Here is a 20,430-nt window from a genome sequence, read left to right as displayed (position 1 = left end):
GCAGTTAACTATGACATCTGGGAGCAGCAGACAGTTTGTAGCCAGTTTGTTGGAAGTGTTTAAGCTGTCTGTGAGTAGATGCACACAGTGAAGTGTTTCAGTTAAACATCAGTTTAGATTGCAATAACCTCATATTAATAAGATAATATTGGATGATGTTTAAGCATATTTGGATACTATTGCTATATTATTATTCTTGAGTTGATCCTACCTTGGGTTCCCAGCATTCTGCTTTGCTTAAAAGCAAGAATGTAAATATTATGTTTAATGCTCTAAATTAATAAATGGAAACATCCATGATAGTTTCTGTGTAATAAGCAGTAAACAGCTGGAAAATGCAAAACTGCCAGTTTCTATTTACCACGGTAATAACCTATTAAAGCAAACTTTAATGTTTGATAATTACCTGGAAACCTGTGGTATTTCTGTGTATTCTGGTTTGCTTTTAAGCAAAGCAGAATGCTGGGAACCTAATGTAGGAATTATTCAAACAATATAATATAGTACTACTATCCAAATATGCCAAACTGATGCAGTGCTAACACAGAGAGAGAGGGAACCATTCACACTCACACTAATCACTTATTAACCTAACCCCACTAACGTCTTTGGACTCTGGGAGGAAGCCAAAGTACCTCCACACAGAAAGTGGAATTTAGTACCTTCTTACTATGAGGCAACAGTGTTAACCTGCTAACCACTGCCCTACCGTGCTGCCCCATGCAAAAAAAAAAAAAGAAGAAGCACTTTGTCAGACACTTTCCAGATGGTGTTGTAAAGTACTAACAGTAGTTTTGAGGCGGCACGATGCGGCTCAACTTGTTTTACATTACAGTGCAGTACCACCTAATGTGGTGGTACCCCATGTGGCTGAACGTCCCATGATGTCCTTTGTATGCAGCATGAACACCACAACAAAGGTGGACGTTGAGGCGATGGCATGCCTACTGCTTGGTCTGTAGCTTTTCGTCAGACTCGGTGACCACGGTATTGTCTGTTTATAACCATTTACCTTGTTGCTGGGTTTCAAAAATGACGGTTTTGATTTTCGTGAGGAAGATGCTCTCATGAATCATCAATTGATGCGACTGACTAGCCAATCGGTGGCATCCAGTCTGCTGACATCACATTTTCAGATATTCGAGCTACTGGTCAAGCAGGTACTAAAAAAGTACCGGGTACCAGATATTATCACCTAATGGAAAACCCTAAAAACCACGTCAAACTGTGCCAAGCCAACCCTGATGATACAATTTAAACTTGTTTGTTTGCTAAATTGTCTATTATATTTTGACATAACACTTGTCCATCACCTGAGTTAGGTGCCTTTTTTATGCTTGAATGATTCATCAGTCAGTGTTAAGAAGCATAACAAAACAAATCCTCTGAAAATTGTAAGGTATGTGGAAAATGAATGTCCGAAGAAATATTTTGAAAGACGTTCAGAAAACCTAGAGAACTCAAGACCACTTTAAAAAATGACAAAAAATGTCTGGCTTCTTGGAATATAAAGAAACAAGATGCTACCTAAGACTTCTACATATAGACATGGGCAAAACATGGACAATATATGAAGGAGTATTTTGTATGGTAAAAGATGTACATAGGTATTATATTATTTAGTTAAACCATGACATCTAATTATTAACTGTTTATTTTATCTCAAAGATTACAAAATAGATATCCCCAAATTATTTATTTTTATCTCAACAACAATTCAAAAACCGGATCTGTCAGCTGCGAATGTCTGCTGGAAATCTTCACAATCGAGTGGCTAAAAATGTTTTTTATTTGTTACATTCTTCCCTTAAAGAATATTTTCCCTCTGCCAGTACTGTACAGCTACACCTGAAACTGCTGTAAAAGACTAATGCAAGCCGTCGTATCATGCTGCTTCTAAACGTCCCTGTGAGGCTGCTGAAGATTCAAAACTCTTTATAATCATTAGCAGCACAGCACTTCTAGACCAAGAGGGCTTAAAAAGAGAGAAGAGAGGAAAAAGGTTCACTTACTGAAAGAGACTGCTGTGATTAAAGATGAAGGAGGAGGACGTAGAGCAAGTTACACACTCAGTTATAAAGTCGCAGAGAGCCTGGAGACTCCAGCAGTTTGGATTGGTGAGGCAGGTAGTTTTAGCTCACAGACACAGATATTGATAAAACGACTGCCCAACAAACAATTTGACCCAGTGGGAGTTGTTGACAGCAAGGATTTACATGAATGTTGTGTGAAAAATGTGAACCAATAGTACTGTGAACTATTCAGGTCAGAGGTGAGTGTGTTTACATGGGCATGGCTATTTTGGGAGTCAAATACAGGATATGGTCTAGGACTAAAAAACAAGTCTCTTACAATAAACAAAGAGCTGTTTAGTTATCACTCTTTCTGTGCTTGATACTGTAATCATATGCCTGAAACTGTATACTTGATTGATGATTCGCCAATCTGATATCATCTTTTACCCTCTCTTAAAAACTCAACTCGCAATAGTAGATTTTTTTTGGACACTGAGGTTCACAAACTAAGCCTATTAAGGTTATATGAACTGTCTGAAGCAATCCATATAGCGCCCCTCCCTTCGAGACCGTCTTCCCCTTACAATGAATTTTAATTGGCTGCCACTCATAAACAGAAGGTTGGAACAGCAGGTGGGAGGGGCTTCTGCACTCAAAGCAGTGGGGAAACGACTGTCTGAAACCTTGTGTTTAAAGCAGCCTGAAGTCTAAGCTCTTGGTTTACAGGGATTATCTGCACAAACACTGATCTCGTTATTTGAGATATTGCACACGTTTAATATGAGTATCTGTAAACTTTGATTAAGTTTGATCTGGTTGTAAAGAGACCTTCAAAGAGATAAAACTGACTCTGATACTTTCAGACAGGCTCAGTGCTGCTTTGAGCTTCATATTCTGAAAGGTTCAGCACTTTATTTTCAGATCCCACATTGCCTGGGAGCCTGCGAGCTTGGGGACAACTGAGTGATCCTCTGAGGGCCCGCAGCATCCATTTTCATTACTCACCCCATGCTGCTACTTTGCCCTTTTCAGCATCACAGCAGCCATTTATGGGCAACTCCTCTGGGCCACCACAGCAATCCTGCTCTCTTTATAGCTGCCCAGAGAGACCATCTATCCCTTCATCGTCCCATCAAGCCATTTAGCAAATACTCCTATTGAGTATGAAAGTGCCAGTCTGTTTATTTGCCACTGTCAGTTGTCTAGGAGAGGTCCCTAAATCCTAAACACACACATCTACCTATTTATCAGCTTTGGTTTTAAATAGTCATGGAACATCAATCACAATTTTGGGTGTCTACCGTAAGTCTCTGATTGTTTATCGATCAGTTTCCTGCATGAATCTTGTCTCGTAAATCCATACTCATCCATCATACCGGGTATTTAAAAAGTGTAAAAAGAGCAGCAGCTACACTGCAGTAAGTGCTCGTTCTTATAAAAACAACAGAGAGAAACTCAACTTTCTGCTCTGAGAATAATTCATTTCTGCGTATTACAAATGCGCATTTCTTTATCTTCCTCCTCCTGCAAGACAGAGACTTCCCTGGTCTAAGGGGAAGTAAAAGGGAAAAAAAAAACTAACAGTAACGTTATGTAATTGTTCTTTTAGCAAGCTTACACAGCTCTCTTCATCTGCAGCAAGAAAAAAAATCTATTTGTTTTCTGTGAATTTCCATCTAGACACATAACCACTGTGAATATGCAAGATAAGTGGGTGGGTGACATTTACAGAATCTGCACAGGTTACAGTTAAAGACTGAAGTTTCTTCTTTGTTGGCATTATAGTTTTCTGTGTGACTCTGGGACAAAATCAAAGAATACGATTTTCAAAAGGAATCTCACTGCTGGTTATGAACCTGAGTTAATGGTTACAGAAATCATCTTTTAAATAAAAGCACACGTACTTTTGACAGCTTTCTGTTCTATCCCAGTAACAGATTGATTAGTTGAACTCTTTGTTTATCATCTATTAAAAAAATCTTAAGGAAAAGTGTCCAATGTTTGATATTTCATGGGTCTCAAGAATTAGATTTTGCTGCCATTATTGGTCTTGTATACACTCATCTGTGTACGATGACCTGCAGAAATTCAAATTAAGTATGAGAATGAGGAAGAAATGTAAATAAATGACTTTGAATGTGGTTGCTGGTGCTGGACAGGCTGGTCTGAGCATTTCACAAACTGCTGATACACCGGACACAACCATGTCTGGGGTTTACAGAGGATGGTCTGATAAAGAGCAGCAGTTCTCTGTGCAGAAAAACATCTCTGAACGTGCAGTTGGTCAAACTTTTAAGCAGATGGACTGCAGCAGCAGAAGACCACACCTGGTTCTACTCTTATCAGCTAACAGGAAACTGAGGGACGGGTCACACAGCTTCAGCAAAACTAGACAACAAAAACCTAAAAACAAGGCCTGGTCTGTTAAGTTTTGATTTTACAAAGCTCAGTTCATCTCAAGATAGTTTCTTAAATATGACAGTGAGTTCACTGTACTCAAATGGACTCCATAGTCACCAGATCTCAGTCAATTCAATATTATTTTTACAGCACCAAATCATAACAACAGTTGCCTCAAGGTGCTTTAAATAATACTCAGTCCAGTACTTTCAAGACAAGTACTAGTAAGATGTACTAAAGTGCCCAATTTGTAAATGTAATGGAGGGTGTTTCAAACACACATGCAGTAATTTGAATTTTGTAACTGTTGATTGGACATGAGACATTTAAAGACAACCATAGTGTTCTGCGGTATAATGTAGTTGGCATAATTTATTATGCTTTATAGACCAATTATCCAATGAATCAAGGAAATAACTGCAAGACTCAGTATAACAATAAAAATTAATGTTAACTGAGGTTCAGCAGAATACACTCAATGAAAAATTAAAGGATTAGCCCATTATGCAATTAGTTAAATAAAAGGAAATGAAACTGCAACTATCTTCAATTCATCATTTTTAAAGAAAATAAAATGCCAGCTTTAGTGTTCCTGGAAAATCTTTTGGGTTTTTACTTGAGATTCTGTTGGACAGCTTACTCGTTTTAGTGACTTTTATAGACCGAGTGATTCAGCTGCAATCGGCTGCCATCCTCCAATTTCTACAGTATATATGGTGACATTTATTTAAACTATGCAGTCTTGTTCTATTCATTTAGACAGGTTAGAAAGCTCCTGGAGACATCAAAGATTTCAAATCTGTTCCTCTCCATGAGAGATGCAGGGCGGATGGAGAGGAAACCACCCGAGAACAATTGGGTCTATACAGACAGATGGAGACGCCTGATAGTCTACAGCTACATATGTTTAGAAAGGAAGAGGAGAATGAAATTAACTCAAGGCAGCCAAGTTCACTCTGGACTGGGCCCATATTCAACTATTTCTTTGTGTAAGGCAGTATTATGTGAAAAAGTATGAAACAAGATTTTTCATTTAAATGAATCAGTTTCTTATCTCAATAAACCAGAAACAAAACCTAATAAAATGGTACACAAATCCAATCACAACAAACAAACAAAAATCCTTAAATGCTGAAACCATTTGTTAGCATACAGCAACAGTCTTATGTAGCTTCTGTGATAGATATTAACTTTCCATTGCAGCACAACAGGAAGCTGCGTCAATTGCAGCCATCATTTTTTTCGAAACCTTTTTTTTTTTTGGTTTTTGTTGTTGTTTTCCCTTCAATCGAGTGCATTTAGCAGAACATCCCTAAAAGGTTATTAGCAGTGATGTTTGGCACAGCCATCAGGTCAGCATCAGCCTGCTTATGCACCTTATTTAGGACTCTGTATGAGTGTGTGTTTGAAAGAAAGCTGCCACATGCTTCCTGGCCTTGAAGCAAAACAGATAGATTCACTTACTGAACTGCCGGCATTAAAACAGCCTGACATGATGTCTTTTTACTCCAGTCTGACGTGAGGACAACCATTTTAATAAAGATCTATCTAAAAACTCTTTCTCGTAGCAAACAGCCGCTATAAGACTCAAGCCTGAGTCGCACTGCTGGAGTGGCATGTGCCTCGATAAGCATCGTCGTTCAGACTATTTTTAGTTCTCTGGCATTGTGCCAGATAAAATGCAGACTCTGGAGTGTTCATCAAGTCCATTTCATCAAAGTGAAACACAAGCTGGAGGAAACTACAAGACAAGTAATAAACTGCTGTGCAGGCTTTATATAGTGCAAGGTTCCCACTGGTGGTGGGTTGTCAGGTACAAGACGAGGAGGATATTTAGCGCTTCTGTGAGTCACACCTGAGGAGGTCAGAACTACCATAGAAACTAAATTGCCTGACTTTGATGATGCTTTACGTTATGCAGATAAAAGTATCCTTCAGTGATCTTTAAATGGCCGGCAGATACGGTATGTCTGCACTTGTTAGTTACACACTTTACAGGGTGGAGCAGCTGTTAAACGTGTTTTAGTCAGTACCTAACATTTTAGGCACTTAACTAAAGAACTTTAACCTAATGAAGACTTAGTCTTCTTTTAAATAAGAAGACGCTCTGATGATTTCTTGTCAATGACAGCCACATTTTGTTATACTGTATGTTTAAACATTACTCAAAAACACTTCACAGTATAACACAAAGTCAGTTACATTTTAGGGATAGTGGTCTGTCCTGCTAGGAAGCAGAAAATATTGTGAATCCATTTTACCTGCTTTGCAAATGAAAGTGACAACAGGTACAACAACAAGGACATCCCCAAAAAGAGAATGGCTATGAAACTGATTATGAAACTGCTGCTTGTTGGATAATATCTAAGTCCCTCAAAAAAGATGCTAATTTTTAGCTGAGTTTATCTATGATTTCATCCTCTTCTGTTTATTACACAAAAGCAATAATGCAAAGAAAAGCTTTCTGAGTGGCAGAAAGCTTATGTGCTCATCTTCTTTTGAGGGGGGACGGTATTAACCTGTCTGAGTCATAATCCCACCTGTATTAAAACTGTGGCATCGCTGGTGCAGCCGCAGGCTATTTTCTACGTGACAAGCTGAAATCCTCAAGGCAATGAATTCCAGTGAAATTCAAGTAGATTTATTTCAAAAGCAGGAAATATTTCTGTGTACACACACTATATATACCCACTGTATATATACTGTCTCTTCAGACCTTAGAAAGATCAGGTCTTTTATTTTTGAATGAGTTGCATTTTTATCATTTTGGCCTGAGTGAACTGAATTTAAAAATGAGACTGACCTGGGTGGACCGCAGAGATTTGAAAGAGTCAGCACCTCTGAGGTTCCACAGGGTCATATTATGGCCATCACATATAAATGAAGACTTTTATGAGAGGTAAAGTATTTACAGTATTGGTTAACATATTCTCTTCTCTCCCGCTAGATCTGTACTCCTGACCTTGTGGTGTTCCTGGCCTGCACTAACCACCGTTTGAAGGAGAGGCTGCAGAAACGAGCCGAGCAGCAGGGACGGCCTGACGACAACCCCAAGGCCATTGAGCGCCGTCTGACCAACTTCAAACAAAACACCATTCCTCTGGTCAAATACTTCCAGGAAAGGGGACTTATTGTTACGGTAAGGCTGCTGAAAAACCCATTTTTAGAGAAATTATACTCAAACAGCACTTCAAACCAAAGGATGTGGAGATCAGGGTGGTGGGTGGGTGCGCATGGCTTCCAGCTGGCACAGAATTGACGTTCACATAATCATCCATCCATTCATTATTTTTCTTAACTCCTTACCCAGCCCCAGTTTCCACGAGAGTTGGAGCCTATCCCAGACACCGCACAGTGCTCTCACAAAGAGACGCAACCCTGTATGGTCACATCCACAGCTACGGCCAATTTAGAATCACCAATGAACCTAAAATTGTTCGTTTTTTGTGGCAAACCCACATAGAAAGGCGTATGGAGCCAGAATCAACCTCAAAAGTTAACCATTACATCACCTTGAATCACCTTGAAACCCTCTTGCTCAAGTCTCAAAAATTGATTATTATTATTATTATTATACTCCCATCATATGTGCTGTAAGTCAGAGGTGAGAACAATTTCCATTTTGGGGGCTTTTTTTTTACAGATTTTGGAAGAATGTTTATACAATTGGGAGTGGTTGAGCATGAGCTAGTAATTTCATTTATTTGTAATCTCAAAAGCACTCTAGCTATAAGGTGAAGGTTTTTTTTTTATAATTGCAGTTTAATTGGTAGCCATCGGGTGATGGGTGACTAGCAGGTACACGTGCCTCTCCAGCCACTTCTTTGTTATTTAACCCTAATGGCTTAATCCCAATACACATCATTCATCACGTATGACTGCAGGCAATTTAAAAACCACAGCATCTGATGAGACTGTTCCCACTGGGCAAGTCTTAATGCCAGGTCAATAAAATGAAGAAAAAGTTCTCTTTGGATGCAACTGGAAAAAATAGCTATTGTTTCCGTGATCATAAACAACAGGGCTGAGCAAATGCCATTTTTGTTCTAATGAGGTTGCTTGGTAAAAACTCAGGGGACTTTATTAGTCCTCTTAAAAGAAATCCATCTGATATTTGTTAAAACAAAGTCTGTTAAGACAAAGTTGTTGAGACAGTGTGCACAAAATTAGAAATCTATTTAATAGCTGCAGAGATACAGTCTGAATGAAAGGCCTGACCATGCTTGGTAGGTCAGTGTTATCCTTCTGTCTGAGGGGGCTTGCCTGGATGCATAGATGTAGGCCTGTGCATAGCAATTTTGTTAAAATGACCCAAGATCTTCATTGTCATTCTTACCACACTCACCACAGCAGGAGCGTGCATTCAAAGTCAAGTACGTTTCCAACCTGCGTCAGTTAGTTTCTGATTGTTTGGAGCTGAAATCCAGACTGCTGCTGTTGAAACAGAGATTTCAGTGTTAACTGGAGACCTCTGGGATCTTCATCTGATTGTGTGGCTTGGTGCAAAGTGACATTGAGTTACCCTTGGCATGTGTGAGTTGAGTGCAAATAGAGATATTGGCTCCTGCAGTCAGCAGCCCACTCTTCTGGTGGGAGTCTTATTGATCTGTCTGAGTGTCAGCTCAGTGTCGTCTTCTTTGTAGCAGAGGGAATACTGAATAACTTCTCTACTGTATTATTGCAAGAAAGAGACTTTATTTGCATTTGTATGGATTTGGATCTTTGTCTTGGGATTTCTTCAAATCAAATGCATACAATAACCTTCACTGGATTTTCATATCAACACTAAAAAGAAGGCTTATGTAACTTTTGCTTCCTGTCACCTCAGGTAACAGTGAAAACATCAGTGTCATTAAGGGGTATTCCCATTTAATTTGCTTGCTTTGTTCATTCATGTGTTATGTTTTTCCAGTTTCTTAACATGCTATTTTTATGCTCTGCTTATTTTCTTTTTGTCTGGCCAGCTGTCCTGTCTCATCACACTTATTGAATCTCATTTCTGATTCGGTGTTTCTTTTTCTCTCTTTTTTCAATACCCTCTACCTGCACTCAGCGAGGCTGTTTGTCAGAGAGATAACAGGCTTTTTGTTTGTTTGTTTCAAATCCAATAACCTGCATTTCTTTGGACTGTGGGGAGAGGGAAAGAAGAGCAGGTTTTAAAGTATTCATGACTTCTCAATTTTCCACCTGGTCGACCCCCTGTGTGCAGTGCGTTGTTGTGCTGCATTCTTCTTGAAAAATGGTGGAAGACACATCACGTATAAGGTGTCATTAATACATCTGCAACGTGGATGAAATGGTATGGTTGCAAATCTGGCAAGTTTTTAATGCACTGTGCGCTGGCACCCATTCCAGTTCGCATCATTTTGACTACTGAACGTTCTCCCTCAGAGGCCTAAGGACAGTACAGTGGGACTCCACATTTACAGTTTCATCAGGGGAAACAATTTCATGGTGCTCAGCCTTGTGACAGTAAAAAAAAAAGATTAGCATGGTCCTGCTCCTGGTCAGCACCATGCATGTCACTGGGATTGAAAACTGTGGACTCATTTTGCTGAAAGATGCTGAAAACTGCTTTTACTCTCTAGTGATGCTCTTGCTTACAAGCAATAACTTGAAAAACTTTCCAGATGCTACTTTAGAAAAATAAATGTCAACCAGAAATATGCAAAAACATAACCTACCTCACTTACCTGTGATAAAAGCAAAATGTACACTTCCCCTGGCCTTGACAAGGGCAAACCAGAGCATAATGTAAAAGTGACTCGACTCTTCCCCACTTCCTGTGAAAGACCAAAATAGTAAACACAACATTTTCAAAACCCTTAGTTTATCTGGATGCAAGCCCAGTAATCCAGGTAACAAAATCAAATAAAATTAGAAGTTATCTCATCACCTAGATGCAGCATTTTCAGTGAAACTAATGTTTCATCACTCATCCAACTGACGTCTTTAGACTCTCATTATTGAGCATGCGTCAAGACACCTAGTTTACCCAGCACCGAAAGAAAAGACATAAGACCTTTTACACTTCTCCTTGACATAAACAGGAAGAAAATGTGTTAATAAGAAAGTTTTCCCAGACCAGAATAATAGGGTCTCAATTCAACGTAGGTACCCTAAGTTTTCAGCCAGACACAGAAGAGGGAGGAAAAGACACTATTCCCACACCATCAGACTTTTAATAAAGGTCATAACAGCTGCAGAAGATATCAATACACTTCATAATATTTTCCACTTAAATAACAAAACACCTCCCCCCAAAAAAACCCAAAGATAAAAAAAAGGTGAGAAAGGTGTTAGAAAAAAAATAGCAACATGCAAAATAGTTATAGGGTGTTTTGTTTTCACTGCTACCAGCATTCATGTGTCACAGCTGCAGTTTTAATTGAAATGATTTATTCCTCTAGAATTAAAAATAATAATGCAATGTGTTGATTTATTCTCAGTGGTGGCTCTGCTCCCTCAGCTTCATAGCTGCATGGCTGTGTGGTCAAAAGACCATCAATACCTAATATAGATTTATGCCCCAATACTTTAATCATTATCAAAGGCTGATATTGCCCAACTGCATTCTGTGGCCTACTTTTGTCCTAAAACACATTAAAAAAAACTTTTCATCTTGAAGTTAAATCCTGAATCTGTTGAGTCACAATACACAAACAATCCTTGTGTCCTCATTTTTCATCAAAGCGCTGCAGACTGAGTTCCTAAGAAAAGCTGTAGATAAAAAAATGAATCTTTTTATATCAATGCAATGCTTTACAGAAAAAAATGGCACATACCAGCGTTAAAACTCTAAGAATGGGAAATAGCAAAGGAAAAATACAAAAAATGGCCTTGGATAGAGTGCATTAAAAACTTGAACCCATAGTGTGGAAATGTAAGTATGTCTTAAATAGCAACTGAAGCTGAGATCGTTTGATGTCTCCGGTCATCTAGATATAACTAAATAACACCAGAAAGGGTATGACATTTAAAAACTAAAATGTTAAGAAAAAGGTTTGTTTAATCTTGCCAAGGCTTTTAAATTCCTTTTTTTCTGGTTTAATCACAGAATAAAGCATTCAGACTTCAGAATTCTGTGTGAGCACCATAAGTCCAGCAGGAAAAAAAAAACAACTTGTAAACAATTAAGAAAGTTAAGCCCGAGCACGGCTCAAGACTTACAGTGCACATCCACGTCTCATGTTATACTTTTCCCAAGTTTTAGATCTTGCAAAGAAATTCTTCGATTTTCTGCTATAGTTCCAAAGTGTGGTTGTATTATACACTATATTTTTCTAGGAACTGACCTCCCAGCCCATTGTTCCTTCAGTGTAATATGCTGTTTATAAGATTGGGGAAACCTGCAGTCAGCTGTGACTGAAGAATTCACTGTGATGAGTGACGAAACGTTTCTCCCACTGAAAATGCTACATCCAGATGAACAGAATAAAACTTTGGGGATATACACTATATTGCCAAAAGTATTAACTCAACCATCCAAATCATTGAATTCAGGTATTCCAATTACTGCCATGACCACAGATGTATAAAATCAAGCACCTAGCCATGCAGATGTCATTCTCAGGAGCTCAGTCATTTCCAGCGTGGTACCGTGATAGGATGCCAAATGTGCAACAAGGCCAGTTGTGAAATTTACCCACTACTAAATATTCCACAGTGAACCGTTATGCCAGGCCAAGGCACATAGTACGCAGAGGTGCAATGTCAGTAGCTACAGATCTCCAGACTTCATGTGGTCTTCCAACATCAGTATCTGACCCTACAAATGTGTTTCTGGAACAACGGTCAAAAATGTCCGTAAACACACTCCTAAATCTTGTGGAAAGCCTTCCCAGAAGAGTTGAATCTATGATAGCTAAAAAAAAGAGTGGGCCGGCATCATACTAAACCCTATGGACTAAGAATGGGATGGCGACGAGTGAATATTTTGAACAATGTAGTCACTGAAACGAGTCAGCTCAGTTCTGGTATCTAAACAGGACGCTTTCTTTGGGAGGTTTTTGGGTCACACCCATTTTCCTGAGCGATCATATACATAAGTGTGGCCGCAAAGCATATCAGGATCCTCTAGGGCAGGGGTCCCCAATCCCAGTCTACGAGGGCCGGTGTCCCTGCAGGTTTTAGATGTGTCCTTGAGCCATCACAGCTGATTTAAATGGATAAATTACCTTCTCAACAGGTCTTGAAGTTCTCCAGAGGCCTGGTAATGAACTAATCATGTGATTCAGGTGTGTTGACCCAGGGTGAGATCTAAAACCTGCAGGGACACCAGCCCTCGTGGACTGGGATTGGGGACCCCTTCTCTAGGGCAACCTTGGAAATGTGACTGGGGGGAAGGACATCTGAAATACCATGCTTAACCTGCTGCCCCCATGATCCGACTTCAGATAAGTGGCAGGAATGGATTGAATTGTAACTCAGACTTTAGGAAAAGGTTTAGGAAATGACCTCCAAATTATTTAGACTTAAATGAAATCCATAACTTCAGATATTAGGTTAAAAATATGCTTTGGATTGTTTTTCTATAAATACATTTAGTTTAAACATCAGCATCTTACGTTAAACTGGATGAATTTTCTGCTGCCTGCCACCTCTCAGTAAATCCTCTACATCTTCCCTGCATTCCCAGTGGAGTCGCTTTAATTAAGACACACTGAGCTCTGTGTCTTTTGAAGCAGGAATGTGATGTTTTCTCTCAAACTTCAGAGATGTTTTTTGAAGACAGTCTGAGCAGTAAGCTCTTTAGTTTCTCAAGAAAGTAGATTTTGTTTTAAGCCTCCTTTTTTTTGCTAACCAAAATAACATCCCATATAATACTATGAATTACAAGCTGGGGAACCACAATGAACCTCAGTGCAACTTAATGCTACTGTGTCATTCAAATATGCACCAAATATAGGCATTTAAAAAACAAAAATTAAATCAAAGGGCTACTGGCAAAATTGCAAACTCAGGGCATCAAGCAAGTTCACAAACCAGTGGGTGACAGCTACGTCCATCTTTTATATACAGTCTGTAAACCACCTAGAAAAGATCCATGAGGTCAGACTTGCTAACTGGAACACACTCCCTCTTCTAGCACCAGTTAAGTTTAGGACCAGTTATGACAGAAGAACCGAGGAAGTCCACACTGAAGTAAGAAAAAGTCAGGTTCAGTGGATCAGTCCAGAAATACTACTTCCTTACCAAACCATGATTATTACTTTAATGATGAAAATGATGTTTATGTATATTTGGTGTTGTTCACTCCAGCGCTTATATGTGTTCTTATGGCCAGGATAATAGCTGTAAATGAACCTCTCTGGGTGCATTGTCCTTATGTGGTGTGACAGTTTGTGTTTTGTAAAAGACTCCTTGGAAATTATCAATTTCTTCTGTGAATAGAAGAAGTCTGCAGTCTCTACAAAAGTAATTTGAACCTTTTTTTTTAGCTTATTGATAGTTTGTCCCTTCTCTGTCCCCACTTCCACTGTGATGCAGCAAGGTCAACAGGCTGTTACAGTGAGTCTCAGACAGACTGCAGGTCACTCCACCTTTCTGTTAAGCATGTCGCTATCTGGTTTGTCAAACCATCTTTTCAATCGCACAAGCTTAAAGACTCAGAAATCAAAGGCTGGCAGAGTTTGAAGTGCTTTTAAAAAGAGAAACAACCTCCATCCACAAAAACTGTTGAGGAGTTCTAGTTGTTCAGAAGAAACACTGATGAAGAGCTCAAATAATAAATACAAGTTAATTCTATCTTCTCAGCCAGAGCAGATCTGTAGAGTGGGTTTGTCTGTTTTCCAGTGACATTTGTGAAGGATGAAAATGTATTTTTCTCTTTAAGCCTTGAGCTTTTGTGCTCCGCTGAACCAACATAATCTGAGTATAAAGAGGCCAAATAGATTTTTTATTCCATTTATCTCAACAGCCCCTTGTATCACGCTTAAAAACTGACAGAGACAATAGTAAGCCTTCCAGTTAGCCGCCCATCATCAGCAGACTACAAAATCACAATATTTTTAGCCATATTAATTTTGCTTCCACTGATTTTTAAATTAATTTAATGCCAAAGTCTGATCAGTGTGCCGTGCTGGGATTGCTTAAATTGGGATATATAAGATTTGGTGACTGCGGACAACATCTTAGTACAGGGAACTCATTGTCACTCATTACTGAAGAAACCAGTTTGAGATGATCTGAGCTTTGAGACATGGCACACTACCCTGCTGGAAGCAGCCATCAGAAGGTGTTAGCAATGATACTCAGGCTGAGGGGTTTAACCAATGCTTAGTTGGTACTGAGAAGCCTAAAATGAGCTTATTTTCATGTGATTGGCTGATTAGTTATTTCGGCTGGCAAGCCACTGAACACATGAACTTGAAGTTGTGGCGAGTGAGGACAGGGACCAGTTAAAAATGTTATTCAGTAAGTTTTAACATGCTGGATTATTGGGTACAAATCTCTCTTGAGATTCAAAATGTAAATTCTTCATCAATTTTTTGTCACTTTATGCTTGATATCTGATTTGTCCACCTGTGCCTGATTAAATCATGAAGATTAAGGACTGAGTAAATGAGTACCATCACCACCAAGCACAGCCATTATAAGCTGAATGAGAGCAGAACAAGCACAGAAAGTGTGACTTTGAACATTTGTTTTTGCGGAGTTTGTGCAACATGAAATATATTTCAGTTACTTTTTATAACAGTTCAAATGATGATATCACACTTTCCTCAGGTGAAAGCTTCAGAAAGGAAAGGCTCAGATTTGTGTGGTGCAGTTCATAAGTCAACCTAACTGCTGACACCCAGAGGGACAGAAAGGCACGACTGAGAACAATATGCTCTATTTCTAAACCTGCAGCACACCAGTAGGTTGGCAGGAAAGCTAAAAATCCAACACATGACTCAAAATATATTCCAAACAAATAAAATTAGGCAAAAGGAAAATAGGATCACCTGGTAACTCAAGAAGATGACTTAGCAAACCAGCAAAACGTGACAAAATTTTTGTGGATAATTTTTTTTTAATGAAATGGTGATGCTTTGTACACCCTGTTTTATTACCAAATGTAGCCATGTAGACTGCTGAGTGGGTGACAAGGGCAAACTTAAATGTCAGGAAACCATGTTGTTCAATCCATAAACTGTAGCAAAAGTCATGCACCGTTTTCAGGTTTGAACAACCCTACATACACCAGGAAGAAGGATTATACAACACTCATACAACACGTGTGAACACGAGGCAATAACAAGGCCAGGAAAAAGAACAAAGAAAGGAAAACTCCATAACTCACATTAAGAATTAAACTTCAAAATAAAGCAGGGTTAAAGTGAAAGAGGGACAATGAGTGGCTCTGGCAGACAAGGAGACAGATGTATGCTAAGAAAAGGAAAGTATGCAACAAAAACAAAGGATCAGGATACTTTTGAAGCTCATGACACATATGACAAAACATTCAAACATGACTGAGCATCAGTTTCCTGAAAGGCAGCAAATGGTTATGAGTTAGAAACACCTGATCGGGTTGCAGATGATGACTACCCCATCCAGATAGTTCTGCTTCAGGTTTCTTCCTGTTACCAGGGAGTTTTTCCTTCCTTTGGTCACCAACTGCTTGCTCACAGGGGGTTATCTGTAACATGAAGCGCTGTGTTGCGGGCACGTCGCAGACCGGAATGCAGAACTCGGGCCTTTATTGCTAGGTGTTCAAACAAGGTCAAAATAATTCACTCAACAAACACTATCTAGGGAAAATGCATGCCTAGGGAGCACGGGAACACAGAGGATGGAGCACACAGCTATGAGGGAGGATCCGATAATGAACAGATGGTGACACAGACAATGAATACAAGATAACGAGCAGAGGGGCAACAGGCGGGAACACAGGTGAGACTTACAGGGGAAAACAAGACAAGGGAAGCCCAGAGCAGATGGAGACGCAGGACTAACAAAATTTTAAAAAAGTAGTAACTAAACATGGAATCACAGACAGACAAAACTGTGAACACAGGGGAAGCATGATAACTAAAACCAGGGAGAGAATACAAACAACTCACTTAAACTGAGAACTGAACCCAGACAAGTAAAACTAAGACGATCTAAAACTAGAAACACTAAACAAAGAGAGGAAGCTAAGGATTCAAGAACAAAGGACTAAACACTGAGGAACTAGGAACGGACTAACTTGATGGGACTGGACCAGACATGGGAACATAAGGCAGGCGAGAAAACAAAGGGACCTGGAATACAAAATAAACTGAAACCCAGAACATTTGTTCTCCTCTTCAATAATTATCCTATCCGATGGACTCCACACTTTCTTGACTGATGAATGTAATAACCTCTGAGGCTTAATTGCTTTTGCACAGCGAAGCCTTTTGCGTGAACGCAATCATTCCACTTTAAATGTCAGGTCCAATGTAAGAAGGAATAGCGCGACAAAAGAACAATCGCAGTGAGTCACCTCTCCACATCGCTGAAAAGGAATGACTGATTTGTCGATACAAACGCTTACGAGGACGTTAATTTCTCCACGTTTAACTGACTTAACTCCTAATTTTGTCGCCGTGCATTCTGGCACCTCTGACGTACACTTTTTACATGTGAGATGTCATTTTTCTGAATGCAGTGTTTGTGATTTTCATCTAAAACATGACATTTAGATGTTTGTGAATGAAAGTCGTTTTTATCCCCTAGCATGTCGGATGACTCAATTATCAGACATACACGCACACATACACACACAAACAACTCCACAAAAACGCCCATAATCGGAAATTGCTGTGAGGAGAGATAATTGTTTGTTGGGGCCTCGGCTGAAGCTGCCTTGTCATTCTAGGAAAATGGACCGATCTAATTACGTATTCCCTGACTGAACTCAGCTCCTGCTTCCTTCCCACATGTTGTTAGGTGCCATGCAGATATAAACAAACAAGACATCGAAATTCTCCTTCCTGAGTCTTACTAAAGATGGGCAAAATATATTTGTTCATTTTTCTTGAAATAGAAGATTTGGAGACGAGATGGAATCACATGAAAATAGTGTTCAGCCTATCACATCTATTTATATATCCTTTCATGTCTATTTATATCAAAGCTGTCATCCAGTGATGACACTGAACTTTACATAACTTCCAAAAAGACTGTTGTGAAGTACAGGGAGAGTCTTTTGAGTTCTCCAAGAGCTTCATGTGAATTTGTTTAAACAGATTTTGCCAAATGCACAAAAGAGCTGCAGAGAGTAGATGATGCATCTGCTTTAAGTTGTCTCAGAGCTTTGGCGGACTCTGATTCATCTGTTTCCTTTAATCCACCTTTTCCGAGATAATAGATGAAGGCTGTTACTTCATCTCATATCTGTAAAAGGTGCAGCTCTTTGCTTTAGTACATGAAGCTAAAACATGTCCTTACAGACATTTTTGACAACAGCTGAAGACATGATCGATAACATGATGGATGGCGAATAAAATCCCTTTAAAATCAAGCTTTTTCTAAACAACCTTAGGGGTGGATTCATTTAAAAATGCTGGATTTCCAGTTTATTGCACACTATGGAAGCTGAGATTTGGAAAATTATCCTTGAACCCTGCTTAGATGTACTTGAAGAGATGTTTCTGTTCTGGCTCTCTCTTTGATACTGTCTTGGAGCAACTGGGAAAACATAATTTCCTCTGGGGTTAATAAAGTATTCTGATTCTGATCAGCAATTAAATGTATGAAAAAAATATGCACATGCAGGTAGAATTTCAGCCCCCTTCAGAGCATATATACACAACGACTATCTTGAGTACCTTTTTTGCATTTCTTGTATATAGAAGCTTTGGAGCTTCTATAGTAATAAGCGAAAAATACTAAAGCCTCGCGATGCAGGCAGGTGGATGGGGAAGGAGTGTTACATGAAAACAAAGGCTCAAATATATCAAATAGCTGATGACTGAAGTGGAAGGAGGCGAAGGTTGATGGTAGGCTTACCAAGAATCTGGTTTTGACCGTGGTCCAGATGAAGAGCTGGCTTCAGAGCTGTCACTGCTATTTTTGTTAGATGCAAATTAAAACACTGTCTCACAGATAACTGCAACTTTAAGTGAAAGTTGTCAGCGGTTATTGCGAAAATGTTCTTTTAAGACATTTTTGGCTTTTTGTCAAGCTTGTAAATTAAAGAGAAAGAGAACCTCGAGGTAATTTGGGATGATTATTTGGCACTCAGCTTATCTCGTTGATCTGCTGATTGATCAGGTTTGACTGACGGTGGCTGTGATTACCTGTATAAAAGACTTTAATTGGAGCAGTGTCACATGCACAAAAGTGATGAATATGCCCTGGTTTGTGTTCCTCATCAGCTATCTGTTCTTGTCCAGCACCACAACTCTTTATTGTCTCATTTCTAATTATTTAAGAGCGTGGTTTTTTTTGTTTGGTTTTTTTTGTTTGTTTTTTAACTACCTGGAGAGGAGTAGATCAGTTTCAAAGCTGGCGGCTTTAACAAAGAAAGCATCCTTTATTCCTTACATCTGAATAGAGGGCATCAGAGAAAGCATGTAAGCAAAAGGTAGCCAGAAACATGGAAAGTGCTGGTATCCAGTTGCTTTTGTCTCATTATTTAAAATCAGTATGATTGATCACTTTTTGGTGTCTAAGTTTTAAAAAACATTAGAACGGGCTCCATGTAATTGTAGCCCTTTGCCTGCCAACATTACTAAACAATGCTGTTTTCAAGTTTGAAGTCAAATGTCTTAAATCCCATTTTTACGTGAAAAATGAGTGAGCAGCCAACCACGTAGCAAAGCTGATAGCATTATGTTGTGTTTAGGTTTGTTTTGTTGTCTGCGGACAAAAGGAAAAAGTGATTTACTACCTGACATTCCAGTGTGGATACAGCTGTTTGGGATTTAGCAGCATTGCTGCAGTTTTGATTATTAATGGGGAGAGGTGCACGCTTCATTCTCATTAATCATTTTTAGCAGTTTCAGAATAAAAAAAAACAGGAAGTCTAAGAAGAGTCATGTCCTCTGCTTGATGAAGAGACACTGGGTTAAGGAAGATATTTACTAGCTTTAATGGGTTTAATTCAAACATTATCTGCACCCTAGTAATTTTATTTTCAATTTCCACTTTATTAGGTGCATCTGTTCAGCTGTTTGTTTACATAAATATCTAATCAGCCAATCACATGGCAGCAACTCTATGATCAAGGACTGCTGAAGTTCAAACTGAGCATCAGAATATGGACACAAAGCCATTTAGATGACTTTGACTGTAGCATGTTTGTAGGTTCCAGACAGGATGGTATTTTAGAAACTGCTGATGTTCTGGGATTTTCCCACATAACCATCTTTAGGGTTTACAGAGATAGTCTGAAAAGGAGAAAATATCCAATGAGCAGGTGAAAATGCATTGTTGGTGCCAGAGGTCAAAAGGTGAATGACCAGACTGCTTAAAGCAATGGGAAAGCAACATTAACTCAGATAACCAGTCATTAAAACCAAATTATTCAGGGGGCCACCTCTGAACACACAGCATGTGTTTGCATAGGTTCATCAAAACTGGACAAGAGAAGACTGGAAAAACATTTCCTGGTCTGATGAGTCTCACTTTCTGCTACAGCATTCAGATGGAGGATCAGACTTTGGAGTAAACACCATGAAGGCATGGATACATCCTACGTCATATCAAATGTTTTTGCTGGCGGTGGTGGTATAATCTGTGGGGGATATTATCTTGGTGCACTTTGGTACCAGCTGCACATCATTTAAACACCACAGCCTACCTGAGTATTGTTGCTGATAGTGTCCATCCCTTGGCTGAGCAGGAGATTTGAATCATAGATGTGTGGTTAACAAATTTGCAGCAACTGGAAGAGGGCTGTTTTTAACCATTAAAGTGTTTTAATGAAGTATCTTTGGGGTTAGTCAGTAAGGGTGCTTATGAAACAGAAGTTTTGGGAAGTAGATAGCTGGATGAACCATGTTTGCCTGCCAGTCTGTTATTCTGTCTAATGGAAGTGTGCTGAACTGGCTCCTCC

At 39.2% G+C, this 20,430-nt stretch overlaps 1 protein-coding gene across 1 annotated transcript in view; it reads left to right on the top strand.

Moving 5' to 3' along the window:
- ak5 (adenylate kinase 5) overlaps window positions 1–20,430 on the top strand; it is a 117,999-nt gene that overhangs the window by 36,532 nt on the left and 61,037 nt on the right. Inside the window, exon 6 of the mRNA XM_063460867.1 lies at window positions 7,363–7,554. Coding sequence (XP_063316937.1) covers window positions 7,363–7,554 — 192 coding nt within the window. The remainder of the gene's footprint in view (window positions 1–7,362; window positions 7,555–20,430) is intronic.

The sequence above is a fragment of the Pelmatolapia mariae genome, linkage group LG18 (assembly GCF_036321145.2).
Source record: "Pelmatolapia mariae isolate MD_Pm_ZW linkage group LG18, Pm_UMD_F_2, whole genome shotgun sequence".
NCBI classification, from domain to species: Eukaryota; Metazoa; Chordata; class Actinopteri; order Cichliformes; family Cichlidae; genus Pelmatolapia; species Pelmatolapia mariae.
The sequence above is the reverse complement of the archived record's forward strand: the minus strand, read 5'-3'. Positions and strand labels throughout refer to the sequence as shown.